Raw genomic sequence first — 14179 nt, forward strand, 5'->3', positions numbered from 1 at the left:
TGAAAAGAAGCCTGACAGGTGTTCTGATGGGTGAAGCACCCAAAGGAAACATACAAAGTCAAAAGGGAAACTGAGATTTACAGAGTATAAGGAGCGTCCCCTTCTGGAGGTGGGAGATTCCCACTGGAGATCAGGTGAGAGAGGTAGGGAAGGGCCAGTGTATAGAATGCTTTGGCCACCAGTTCAGGGAGGTTGGCCAGTTTTGGGGTAGTTGGTAGACAATGAAGGAACAATGATGTTTCAGGAAAATTATCCTGGCTGGTTGTATAAGATGCACTGAAGATAAAAGAAAATCAAGGAGACCAATAAACAGGTTTTTGAAGAGGATCCAGGTATGAGTAATGAAAGCCTGAACTAGAAAAGTGGCACTGGATACAAAGTATAAAGGATGAGTGGGAGAGATGTCATTGAAGGAAGAATCAGTAGGATGTGGTGACTGACTTTTTATTTTTTTTTCTTTTTTTTTCTGGAGGGTGGGGGCAGGGGGGCTGCCCTCAGGGCCTCTCCTGAACACCCTCCCAGGAACTCCAGTGTCTAGGGCTCATATTTGTGGGAGAGAACGGGGCCCTGGAGGGCTGGTGACTGACTTTTTAAAAGGGAGGGGCTGTAGAGGGATGTGTGTAAAAGGAAATATTAATAATGCTCAAGGTCTGCAAACAAAAAACTAATAACATGATTTAAAAATTGGCTAAGGAGTTGAATAGATCTTTCTCCCAAGAAGATAGACAAATGGCCAAGAGATATGTGAAAAAAAAGTTCAATGTCACTGATCATCAGTGAAACATAAATCAAAACCACAATGAGATATCACTTCACACCTCTGAGTATGGCTATTAACAACAACAATAACAACAAAAAAGGTGTTGGCGATGATGTGGAGAAACTGGAACCCCTGTACACTGTTGGTGGGAATGCAAAATGGTGCAGCCACTATGGAAAACAGAATGGAGTTTCTTCAAAAAATTAAAAATAGAATTATTATATAATTCAACAACCCCACTTCTGGGAATTTATCCAAAAGACTTGAAATCAGAATCTCAAAGGGATATTAGCACTGTCATGTTCATTGCAGCACTATTTACAGTAGCTAAGATAAGGAAGCAACTTACATGTCCTTTAAAAGACAAATAAAGAAAAGTGGTATATATACATACAATGGAATATTATACAGCCATTAAGAGGAGGGAAATTCTGCAATAAGCAGCACCATGGATGAACTTTAAGGACATTATGCTAAGTGAAATACCCAAGTCACAAAAAGACAAGTACTGTATAATTCCACTTACATAAGGTATCTAAAATAGACAAATTTATAGAATCAAATAGTTAAATGAATAATGATTGCTAAGAGCTGAAGGGAGGGGGAAATGTAGAATTACTAATCAACAGACATAATGTTCAGTTAAGCAAGATAAATATATTCTAGAGCTATACTGAGTAACAGTGTACACTTAAAATGTTGTATTTTTTGTATTGGATTGAATATTTTAAAACTTTAGAGGCAGATCTCATGTTAAGTGTTCTAACCGCAATACAATAAAAATGTTCAGGTCTGAAGCCTGAGTAAAGGGAAAAATGATTAAGCTAGGGACAGAAATATGTTTTTGTGGTGATGCAGTGAGGGACGCTCTCGCAGGACAGCCAATTGAAGGTACCTTTATGGCAGTTAAACAGAACTGATTGGAGATAAAGATATAAATAAAGTTTAGACAAAAAGAAATGTGAAGCCAAGAGCAATTCATTAAAGTAAACAGTTTAAAGAACAATCAGTTCAGAGACCAAGAATCAAGCCTTAGGAAATATTTACTTAGGGGGTGATGGGATGGAAGGAAACCATGAAAGAAAAAGGTGATCATCAGAAAGGTAGAGGGATGAACAAGAAAGAACAGTGTCACGGAAGCCATGTAAGAAACAAATTTCAAGGTAGTGCTCAACTATGTCAAAGCCAATGGAGATTGAGAAAGGGCCACTGAAAAGGGGCCTGAGACAGCCGGAAAGATGAGTAGCCTAGCCTGACCCCCTGTACCTGAGTAACCAACATTTTGGGCTAAATACATTGTGAACCATGCTGAGGTTCTTTCCTCACAGAATGTAAGTAGTAAGCTGTCAAAAGATCCGAGCAGGGCTGTTTTCCCATCATGCTGTTTTTTTCTCTTCTACTCTTGGGAAAAAGCATAGAAAATGGAGGTTATTTTCTGTGCTGTGAAGCTCATGTCCCCTTAATTCCTACCTAAAGGGCAGGCAGGTCAGAAAAGTTACAGGCTAAAAAATTAAAAATATTTGCAAAACTGTAGTTCAATCATAATTCATGAGCAAAAGCAGCAACAAATGGAAGATGCTCAAAGCACTCCAATTCGCTTCCAGCTCAAATGATGTGAGTGGTGGTGTACGACTAGGGATTGTGGGAGTGAGAATGCGGAACCATCTGTTATTTTCTGTCTATCTAGTTATGGTAATACCTAACATTTAACGACACGAGTTTTTCTAACAGCCAGTCTCTTAATCGAGTCCCTGAATTTGACTAATACTGGGTTATCTGAGAAAAATGTAAGAGCTAGCCTTCATTATGTTCACGAGATCCTAGAGTTGTCTATCTGATTGAAAGAATAGTAAATGGACTTCACTTGGAGCATGAGGGACGAGGCTTGAGCTTTTATTAGTGGAGTAAGGTATGGAATCTGTGGCATAATTTTTAATCTTAGCTCCGTAACACTTTTAGAGATAATGAGAAATCTATCTAAGGACGGATTTAGGCAAGTTAGATCATGGTCAAATAAATCGCTTCTTAAGGATCTTTCCCGGAATCATTTAAAAATAAGATTCCAAAGGGTTGAAGGAGTTTGAAACTTTGTGTAGGTTTTTAAAAGCAAGAACAGTGCATAAACTACACCTCCCAGGAGGCCACGCGGGCGAGTCTCCACACACGGCTAGTTCTCTTCACCGCGAGGTCAGCTGGGAAATGTAGTGTCCTAAGCAACCCTGCACGTGACGCACGCGGAGGAAGGCGAGAGGGAGCGCGCCGCCTGGGGTGGTAACTGGGTCCAGCTACTCAAGGTGTGAGCGGCTCTTTCCCCAAAGTTGGTTTGTGCGGTGGAGGGAGGGCCCCATCTTCTCCCCAACCGTAAAATGAGCTGGCCCGGTTCAGATGCTCGCTGGAGCAACTCTGGGGAAGTCCCGGTGGGTGAGGCACCCACCGTGGTGCTTCATCCCATTTCTCGGCAGCGGGGCCGCGAGGGGGAGAAGGTGAGAGCAGCCGGGGGCTCGGAACTTGCGCCCTGCGCCCCACCCAGGCTGCGGCCGCGCGGGGAGGAAGCGCGTATAGGTTGAGTACAAAGTTTCCTTTTTTGCTTTCTCGTCAGAGCAGCCCCAGCGGGCGGTGGGCAGGAATGCCGAACTTCAGTTTGAACGAGGTCTGGAGCCAAAGGGGTTAAAATAAGCGACTCCCCCACTTCCCGCCTCCCTAAAACGTCTGTCCCGCTAGCCATGGGCAGCCGCGATCACCTGTTCAAAGTGCTGGTGGTGGGGGACGCCGCAGTGGGCAAGACGTCGCTGGTGCAGCGATATTCCCAGGACAGCTTCAGCAAACACTACAAGTCCACGGTGGGAGGTGAGACGTCGCTGCGGGGACGGGGTAGACAAGAGGCCGGGACCACGAATTCGAGCTGTGGACTCGAGTTGGATGGGGGAACGGGGAGTTTGGTGTCCTTGGGTCCTTCCTCGGGTCAGGAAGTAGATGTCTGGGATCCTGAAGGGGGTCATCGCTGGGTGTTGGATTTGCATTCCTCTCTTGGATTTCCCCAGTTAGGTTTTCCCAGCCTGCGCTGACTGCCAGGAAAGAAATAGAGCAAGGGTGTGACGATGAGAATGGGGAAGGGAGGATGAGAAGATGACTAGTTGCTGCCTTTCGCTAGGGAACTGTGAGCCGCAGTCTCCTCCTGCAGCCTAGCCTTCCAAGCGGTCACGGGCAAATCTCTGCGATCAGCAGAGGCAGCAGAAACCCTCCGGGAGGGCCTAGTTAGGTGCCAGCTGGGGCTGTTGTCCTGCCCCTCAAGGGAGTTCCAGGCACCTGTTGAGGGAATAGAAGGGTGTTTAACCTGGCCTCAGGGAGCCCAGCTTTGTTTAGGGGAGGTGGGAGTGATCGCGTGGGAGAGCCACTTGGCCACACGATCAGATGCTTATGAGGGCTGATGAGCTGTGTGTTTTTTGTCCATTGATTGCTTAAATAAAGACAACCTAGGAGTTCTTCGTAGAATGTGAAATATGCCACTGCTCTGACCTATCTCCACCGCCTTTTCTCTCTCCCTGAGGAGGGGAAGAATGAAAGGAACACCAAGAGTTAATTCATTTCTTCCCAGGGGTGTGGCCTTTGGACTCAATGTCTTTTCTGAAGGAGAAATGCCTTTTAATTAGAAGTTTAGATGGGGAGAGCTGGTGAAGAGGGAGAGTAACAAACATTTATTTATCTCCATTAAAAGAACTTTTTTAAGGTTAAATAAAACTTTACAGTAATGTAAGTTTTGAAAATGTGTGCTGGTGTTCATTGTGGAATTTTTAAAAATTAACATGCCTTTGCATTGCAATGAAAACATTCTCCTTAAGAACATCCAGCAAAATTAAGGGTTTAAAGTTTCAAAGATTGTTTCCTGACTACTCTGCCCCTGCCCCCCAATAATATGAGGGTCCCTGTTTCATGAATTTGGTTTAATAGTGTCCCATTAATTTTTAGCAATTGCTCTAGCTTTCCTTTAGGGAAGAATATAATTGACTGGCTAATTTTTTTCTAGTTTTCCCCTAAATTTTCATTTAGTTTTCATTTCCCCTAGCTAAATTTCCCCTAGTTTTCATTTCTGTCACAGATGTGGAAAAATATGTTTCCAAACCTTGGAAATGATCCTATTTCGGTCCATATCAGAAAGCTCTTTCCTCAGCCTTGACTCATGGGCTCTCAGCATCTATAAACACAGCAATAGATTCCAGCACAGCTCTTAAGCATCAGCTTCTTCCTGGGAATCCCTCTGAGACCTTTGCGCTTTATCCCATTCCTGTCCAAGCACCTGCCTTATGGAGGGTGTAGCATTTCCCCAAGGGTGTGTTTTTCTCATAGTGTGAGTGGATTAGAAACCAGCAGTAAAATTGAATGTGGAAGATGCGAGTCACCACATTTACCTCATTTCCCCCTTCTACTCCATCATCCCCTCTCTGAGAAAACCCCCTAAATCTCCCAGAAACTGTTTAACCTGAGATGAGGAGTAGTTTTCATAATTACTCCCACCTTCCTATCCCCAGTCTTAGAGACAAGTAGTATCAAATAAGTTGGTTTGACCGGAGAGTAAAAGCTGGAGACGCCTTGGGAGAGTGCATGTGTGTGAGCTCATCCCCACAATTAATACATGAACTCAGCTCATCTCAAGTCTGCTGAGGGGTTACAAATAAATAAACAAATAATAAATGAATGGGATTGGAGTTGTGTCCCCCTAGGGTTGTAATTGCATGTTTGATATGAATTTATCTGTGGATTTGTTAACAGTAAATTTTATCCGAGTATATCTTACGTATATTTCCAGTGGATTTTGCCCTGAAGGTTCTCCAGTGGTCTGACTCGGAGATGGTGCGGCTCCAGCTGTGGGATATTGCAGGTAGGCTGGGAAGACTGGGCAAGTACAAGGGAAGAAATTTTGGTTTGACCAGCAGGCTTTCAGAGAATAAGTGTTCTGCAAAACCAGGTGGGTTTTTTTGGGAGGGGTGGTTTGAGGGCGAACAGGGTGTATAGCTCAGTGGAAGGGCACGTGCTTAGCATGCAGGAAGTCCTGGGTTCAATCCCCAGCACCTCCATACAGAAAAACAAAATAGAACAAAAAAAGGTTTTTTTAAAAAAGGAGGTTTTCTGAAGCTGGAATGATTAAGCTGCTCTGAGGATATATAAGCTGGAGATGTTGTAGGTGTTTTTCCCTGAATAAACGTAGAGCAGTCTCTGTGGGTGGAGGGGCTGGTGAGGTGGTGAACCCTCCAGAACTCTCCAGGTGGACGCTCCCACAGCAGGAGAACGGTGCGCTTTCTAGGTTTCCAGCTGACCATGGTGAGAAACAAGAAAATAGAAACAATAATAATAAAAGCTGACCCTTATCTATTTTGTGCCAAGTACTTTTCTAAGCATTTTAGAATCTCTGACCCATTAATCCTCACGGTAACCCTATGGTAAAAGCTACAGCCTTTCCCCCCACTTTACAGATGAGAGATTTGAAGCACTGAAAGCTTGACTTGTCCAAAGTCACATAAATAGTAAATGACAGAGCAGGGATTTGGAATTAGGCCTCTGGGTGCAGAATCTGGGCTCACCCACTATGCCTCCTGCCCTCTTTCCCACAACGAAGGTGGAAAGGGCAGGGTGTCAGAGAGTGTCCTGAGACTGGTTCTCAGGATGACCTTCTCAAGAACTGTCTGCTGTCTTCCCAGGGCAGGAACGCTTCACCTCTATGACACGACTTTACTATCGGGACGCCTCTGCCTGTGTTATTATGTTTGATGTTACCAACGCCACTACCTTCAGCAACAGCCAGAGATGGAAACAGGACCTGGACAGCAAGCTCACGCTGCCTAATGGAGAGCCCGTGCCCTGCCTGCTCTTGGCCAACAAGGTATGTGGTTAGTCTTGGAAAATGGCCTCTGGTCTCAATCTGTGGTCAGAGAGTAAGCGTATCTAAGATGCACTCTGATCCTGGGTATCCACCTCCCCTTCTCAAGTTGGCAAAATCTCTGCCTCCTTTCAAGAGATGTTGGGACTCTTTGGGAAGAATGTTGATTGTGGATTTTGGATGGTGCTGTTCTAGCCACTGGGGGAACTGTTTCCAGTCCACAGGTATCCGAGAAATGTTCCTATCCTGAGGAATTTTATGGTATTACCTTTTATTTATTTTCTTTGCCAGTGCGATCTGTCCCCTTGGGCTGTGAGCAGAGACCAGGTTGACCGGTTCAGTAGAGAAAATGGTTTCACAGGCTGGACAGAAACATCAGTCAAGGAGAACAAAAACATTAATGAGGCCATGAGGTGAGTAGCTCATGCTGTTTGGGGGATAGGCACGCAGATTTACCCATCTTCCAATACAGCCTCTTGGACCTTCTTTTCCTGTTTCTGAGCAAGCAGGAACAGACCGAGCCACTGAAATGCCAGCTTCCGAAGGTCAGGGATGATGTCTTCTCTCCTGAGATAACTGGGGACAAACGGGCATTTAAACCATGTGGCTTTACTGAATGCCATCTGGTGATAAGAAGAGACAGCGTCTGCCATTTCTCCCTTTTCTCCACCCACCTTCTCAGACTTATTGTTTATTTGCTTTTTAGAGTCCTCATTGAAAAGATGATGAGCAATTCCAGAGAAGATATGTCTTTGTCCACCCAAGGGAACTATATCAACCTGCAAACCAAGCCCTCCTCCAGCTGGGCCTGCTGCTAAGAGCGTTTGGCTTGTTTTCCCTCCCAGTTCTACGAGGTCTTTCTCGTCCCTTCGGCTGCCCACCCAGCAGTTTTACTAAGTACATTTCAGCTGCCCCCTCCCGACTGTCCAGAAAGGAGGGCCATCATCACTCAGTAAAGACACCTGGGACCGATGTGCATTTCTGCCTCTTGTGCAAGTTGCCTCTCACTTGCTGTGGCCCAGTTAGTGCCTTCTGTACAAGAAAGTTTGTCTCATCCCTCAGTTTGTGATCTGGGATTTCGTGGGAAGGATTAGAAGTCAGCAGCTCTGGGTTTTGTTTGTTTTTAAAAGAGGTACTGGGGATTGAACCCAGGACCTCATGCATGCTAAGCATGTGCTCTACCACTGAGCTCTACCCACCGCCCTGCCACCAGCAGTTATGTTTTAAGGATCATACTTCTCACCTGCCTTTGAGCATATTTTTCTGTTTGATGTACATTGATATCTCAGTCTAATAGGCCTTCAGGTTGCAAGGAAAATGAGATCAAAGGTCATTTCCCAAATTCCTTGTAACTCATTGCTTGGACTTTGAATTTAAACATCTGATTCTTAGATGCAGAAGGAGTGGGACTGGATATCTATGGGTTTGGGGCCACTGGAGGTAAACCAAAAAGTCACTGCATTCTTTTAAGCTTCTAAAGTCATAATTAGCTTTCTCGTCTTGGTTTAAGAATAGTCAGCCTTTTAAACTGTATATCTTGTGTGATGAGGACATTTCTTTCCCCAAAGAAATTAATTCTCACATTAAGGTTTCCTAGTGTTGCTCTCCCAGTGGGATGGGGGTGGAGTTTGCAGGTTTCTGGGTTGAGGTCTTGCTGCCTAATGCCCTGAAATAGGTCTGTTCTTCGCAGCTCCCAGAGTCTGAATGGAAGAAGAGAGAGAGGTTAGCAGAACAAAATCCTGTGGGGCAACTTGCTTAAGAGCACTTTGGGTAGCTAGCACTTAACAGCCATAGGAAATAAACATTGTGTTTATACCTTTGCCTGGAAGTGGAGAGTAGACAGAAAATCATTAGGTAATTTAAGTGCTAAATTGGGTGGAGTTTTTAGTATCAAATCACTTCTAGACAGTTTAATTCGTTAAATTCTCACAGGATGGTGATTTATAACCAACCCAAAGTTATGACTATTCTTAGTGCCCTCAGAGGTATAGAGTTCTTTGAGAGACACTTATTTATATAAGTGTCCTAAGTCTGTGGTTCCCAAATCTGACTGATCAGAACCACCTGGGAAGTTTGTTTAAAATTTAAAAAATAAAATGCTTTAAAATTTCTGTTTCCCAGCCTCAAACCTACTGAATCAAAATGTCCAGGGGTGAAGCATGGGAACTTGGTGGTGGTGGTTTTCAAAGCTCCCCAGGTGATTCTGATCAGCTTGGTTTGGAAGCCATTGCTGGAGAACTTGGTAAGGATACAGAGACCCAGGCTTTCTCTGTGGAAATGATCTGGGCTTCCATAGGCTCTGTTAGCCCTCCAAATGGTTTTGATACACACCAGACTTTGAAACCCACTGTCCTAAGAGAGAGCAGAGGCCAGACATCAAAAAGAGCCTTCAGTGGCTGGTTGGTTTTTAATGCCAGTTATAAATTTTGCACAGTCTTTTGAGACATTCAGGTTCTTTTTTGTATTACCCTTTCCAGGTAGAGTTTTTATTACAACGATTCTGCAAATAATAGTGGAGTAACAAGTTCTCTGTGAAAAGAAAATTGATTTTATATTCATTGGTTTGAACTCTTGCAAAATCACAAATAAATGGGAAATGCATATTATAGTCATGGTCGTTACTGGCCTTTAGTGTGAGTTTGTTAAAGTATTACTTTATACTGAGAGTATTGTGAAAATGGAAACTTTATTTTTTAAAATAACTTCTTTAAAAATGAACGTAAATGTTACTCTGTTTATCTGTAAATTTACTAGTACCAATTGCACCATTCAAATTCAGTACTTGGTGTAACTCCCCAAATACTGCTTGTTAGTGTGACCATTTTAAAAAACTGAAAATGCTTTCTTTTCCCACTTGCTGACTAGGATATTCCTGCTTTTTCAAGCATTGCTGGAGGCTGGCCTGCTAGCCCTTCTGGATTTTCTCTCCCAATTGGTGAACATTATGGGCCTGAAACTAATTAAAGAAGAAATTGAAATATAACTAATTTCTCTCCATGTCCCCATTCATAAAGAAAAGGGAAAGCAATTAAGATAAGGAAGAAGAAAATATTTACATGATTAGAAGTGTGATTATACTAAAAATAATTAGATCCTATCATTTGGATGCAACCTCTTGGGTAAAATTGTTTGGAACATGGATATCATTGTAACCTTTCCTTAGAAAAATGTCCATATTTGAGACAAGGTGCCCCTCCAATCATTCAACTGGTTTATGGCCGAAAAGAAAACATAAGCACTCCCTGCAGAGTGTTCTGAGAGACCCAAGGAAGGGCCGAGAACAGAGCTGTGGGATGGTGACTGCCCTGGCTTGCTACTTTGAACAGAATAACTGAGTGATCAAGCCGGGAAGGGGACCACAGGTCAAGGAAGGCCCCAGCAGTGAGGGATGGTTTGCTCTTTTGCACCACTGATGAGCTGGAATTACTCCAAGATGACTTCCCTAATTCATTTTCCTTCGCTATTGCTAAGGAATATTTAGGTTCCTCATTTTTTCCTTTTCTTTCCAGATTTAACTCTTTTCCTTTGGTGGTTTTTCTTCTGTCCTCAGGACACTGTCCCATCTAACATGAGGCTTTTCCTGCCTGTCATCCTTTTGTAGGCAGTGGCCTGCTTTTGACATGATCTAAGGCCATGGTTAGAAGATGAAAAAATCTCCATGGTAGCTATTCCATAAAACCCAGTGATCAGATGCTCAAGGAAACAAACCTATGTCCTTTTCTCCTTCACCCCACTTGGTTTATTCTGTATAGGAAGAGTCCTCAGCTTAATAAGTGAGTCATTTATTAAAGCCAAATAATCCCCCAAAGCTGCAAGTTGGAATAGGTAGGAAGCCACTAGGAAATGCGTGTTGGTAAGAATGCTACATACATTTTTGATTAAGCCATAAATACTAGACACTTGAGAATATATCTGCATGTGACCTCTGTGGTCATTAGAAAAACCTGCTTCTCTTTGGCTTTCAAGCATAATCTGAATTCTCTCCAGTTTTATCTGCAGAGTTTCAGTGTAATAATGGTATTTCTCTCCCTTAGGGTGCTCTAGGGAAACAGATCTAGTAAGATGTCTGTGTGTGTGTGTGTGGGGGGGGTGTTTATATACACATACACAAAGGGATTTATTATAAGAATTTTGCCAGTGTGATTACGGAGGTTGGCAAGCCCAAAACCTGTGGAGCTGATGTCCCAGTTCAACTCCTAAGGCTGGCAGACTGGAAGAGCTGGTATTGCAGTTTAGAGGCCACCAGGCAAGATAATTGTTTCTTACGCAGGACAGGGTCAACTTTTTGTTCTATTATGGCCTTCAACTGATGGGGTGAGGCCCACCCACATTAGGGAGAACAATCTGCTTTACTCCATGTACTGATTTAAATGTTGATCTCCTCCAAAAACACCCTCACAGAAGCACGCAGAGTAATGTTTGACCAAATATCACTCCATGGCCTAGTCAAGTGATGCACAAAATTTACCACTGCATTCATTTAATATTACGTTATGCTGTGGTGGTGCTGTTTTGATACCTTTTCTTCACATTCTAATTTGATTTACACCCCAAGTCCATCCGATTAGAAACTAACTACATATTAATGGGAGTAAAGAGGAGAAAGCAGACAGGAAAGGAAGATTTTATGATTTATCCTGATATGAGAAGGGCAATGCAGTAGTCCTGGATACCAATATCTGATTTGGTACAAACTCTTCCCTCAGATATGCGAGTTGTGTGTGCTTCTTACACTATCTTGGAAATAAGAAAGCAAATATTTCTTCCTACTTTATGTTTGAGGGAACAAGTATCTCAAAATTTGACTGACTGAAAAGCAGCCGGTTGAATTTGTAATAAAGCCAAGACATAACTGCAGATCTTCTAATTTCCCCGTCGCCATTCTGTCATTTACTTTCTGGGAAGCATCTGACCTGAAAAACCTATTTTAGAAAACTAAGCCCAGACATTTAGAGAAACAGAACTGTCCCCTTCTGGGTTTGAAACTCTTGGTCTGTGTTACATAGATTTTGAGACCATGTTCATGTGTGGAATAAAGACATGGGCAATTAAATTTGGGACCAAATTATGTGTGGCTTGAATAGCATGCAGTGCAGGTATGTCCTGAGATGTTTGACATGTTCCACTTACTAAGATATGCCACCCAAATGCAATGAGTGTCTTTTAATTTTGATTATCCGCTTTCTTGTTTGCAAGTACAGAGATTTTTTAAATCTATTTTTTATTCTTATCCCTTATAGTTTATTACAAGATACTGAATATAGTTCCTGTGCTGTGCTGTAGGACCTTGTTTATTTTATATATGCAAGTACAGGGATTTTGACAGTCATTCCATTTTCAACTGTTGCTGCCAGTAGTAACATCTGAGTGTTTTTGGAAGCCAAGTACATATTCTCCTAAGCACTTCACATGGATTTATTTTTATTTTCACGATGACCCTATGATTCTACATATATAGAGACTTAAGTCACAAAAATTAAGACTTTGCTCAAGGTTAGACAGCTAGTGAGTGGCAAACTGACTTTTAACCTTAAGCAGGATGACTCCAGAAACTCCCTTTACTACATACAATACACTGCCTCCCATTTTGTATGTGTGTGTTTTGGTGGTGGCATCCTTAAAGTTTACCCACATAATAAACTTTCAGTATGGTGAAAATAAAGAGTAATTTATTAAATGGGCATACAGGTTTTCAAATACTTTTATAATGAAAATTTTCAATCTACTCATTAAGGAAAATGGAGAAAAGAAGGAAAATCCAAACCACCTATAGCCCCACAACCCAAACAGAACCTATTTACATTTTGATAAATTTGTGTTCAGTTCACTTTTTTAACTTTTTTTTTTTTTAATGGAGGTACTGGGGATTGAACCCAGGACCTCCTGCATGCCAGGCATGTGCTCTACCACTGAGCTATATCCTCCCCCATCAATTCATTTTTTAATGCATGGATTTTTTTCATATAATTGTATTCACACTTAAATCATTTTTGATTACATACCTTTTATGTATCCAGTTTACAGTGGGGGGTATAAAGATCTATGCCATAGAAGTCCAAAGAAGGAGGTCAAAAAAGATTTCTTAAAGGGAAGTGAGACATGAGATGGATATAAATCAAGAAAGAAGTGGAAAAGGATTTCAGGTTGGGAGGAAAGGAGGTTTAGAATTTTTTACACAGGTTTAGGAAGTAGCCATGACCAAAGAGCTCCTGTTGTACAGCAGTGGGAAATAAGGTTAGAACGAGCATGGATAGGTTGTATAGGTCATTAATTTAACCAGTAGTGACATACTTACCATGTACCAGGTACTTAATTAGATGCATGGGATGAAGGCCTGGGGAAGAGAAGCTTTCTGTCCAGGAAGGGCGGTCCAGAACGGGGCCAGAATGTAAAAGGACAGCATCTCGCTGCAGGAGGCTACTTCTTACAGTGATGGAGGACAAGGAGGAAGGTCAGGAAAAGCCTCATGGAAGAGAGGGCAGTCCAGCTGGAGGAGAGCTGCCAGCTGGAGAACAAGAAGAGACGCAATTTTAGACAGAATAAAGTGAATAAAGGTATGAGGCCACGCAATAAACAGCAGAGCTTGCTTGAAGGCCATGCCAAGGCATTGAACTTCACCTTGTAGTGGAGAACTATTAAGGGTTTAATTGCTTTTTTAATATTTTTTTCTTATTGAAAAATACATAAACATTATTAGTTTTGTTTAATGGCTTAAAACAATAGAAATTTATTTTAGAATTCTAGAAATCTAAAATGGGTCACAGTGGGCTAAAATTAAGTTGTTGGCAGGGCCGCATTCCTTTCTAGAGGCTACAGGGAAGAATCATTTTCTTACCTTTTCTGTCTTCTCGAGGCCATCCACGTTCCTTGGCCCACGGTCCCTTTCTTCTGTCTTCAAAGCCAGCAAAGGTTGGTCAAGTCATTCTCACATCTTGTCTTTCTGACCTTTCCCGTCCCCATCTGCCACTTTTTAAGGATCCTTGTGATTACATGGGGTCCACCCAGATAATCCAAGTTAATTTCACATTAAGATCAGCTGATTAGGAACCCAATTCCCCTCCCCACATTCACAGGTTCCAGAGATTAGGTCATGCACCTTTTTTCAGGGACCATTATTGTGCCTACCACAGATGGGAAAACTGAGGAATAGTGGGTTAAAGAACTTGTCTGGGGGTCACACAACTAGCTGGTAGTAGAGCCAAGAATAAACATTATTTTTAAGATTCAAACGATGCAGATATTTTGTTAGAAGGAGATAGAAGTCTTTTGTAACCTGACTTCTGAAGACAACCTGATTAAGAGTTTGAATATTCTTCCAGGTTTTTCTCCACATATGCAGTCTCAACTATACCACCACTTCCCCTTAAAAAAGAGAAAAAAGTCTCATATGAGGCTCTCCGCAACTTGCTTTTTTTCTTTTTAATGTATCTTGGTCATCTCTCCATGGAAGAACATACAGTTCTACCTCATTCCTTTTCATTGCTGCATAGGATTGTTTGGATGTATTACAATTTACATGACCAGTTATCTACTAATGGATGTTTGGG

The 14179-nt window shown here is 42.3% G+C and overlaps 1 protein-coding gene and 1 non-coding gene across 3 annotated transcripts; one reads left to right on the forward strand and one right to left on the reverse strand.

Annotated features, from left to right (window-relative positions):
- Window positions 1–2938: 2938 nt before the first annotated feature.
- RAB29 (RAB29, member RAS oncogene family) lies at window positions 2939–9240 on the forward strand. Of its 2 annotated transcripts, none has more exons than XM_074351953.1 (6): window positions 2939–3054; window positions 3365–3607; window positions 5565–5636; window positions 6454–6635; window positions 6924–7045; window positions 7339–9240. In XM_074351953.1, exons 2-6 carry the CDS (start codon window positions 3484–3486, stop codon window positions 7448–7450), a joined length of 612 nt encoding a protein of 203 aa, XP_074208054.1. In that variant the 5' UTR covers window positions 2939–3054; window positions 3365–3483; the 3' UTR covers window positions 7451–9240. The 2 variants fall into 2 exon arrangements, with proteins under 2 accessions (XP_074208054.1, XP_074208053.1); XM_074351952.1 differs by having other exon boundaries at window positions 2953–3054; window positions 3360–3607.
- Window positions 9241–12484: 3244 nt separating this feature from the next.
- Window positions 12485–12557, reverse strand: TRNAA-GGC (transfer RNA alanine (anticodon GGC)). The gene has a single exon. It is a non-coding gene; the product is annotated as a tRNA-Ala (tRNA).
- Window positions 12558–14179: the final 1622 nt, after the last annotated feature.

The sequence above is a fragment of the Camelus bactrianus genome, chromosome 23 (genome assembly GCF_048773025.1).
Source record: "Camelus bactrianus isolate YW-2024 breed Bactrian camel chromosome 23, ASM4877302v1, whole genome shotgun sequence".
Lineage (NCBI taxonomy): Eukaryota > Metazoa > Chordata > Mammalia > Artiodactyla > Camelidae > Camelus > Camelus bactrianus.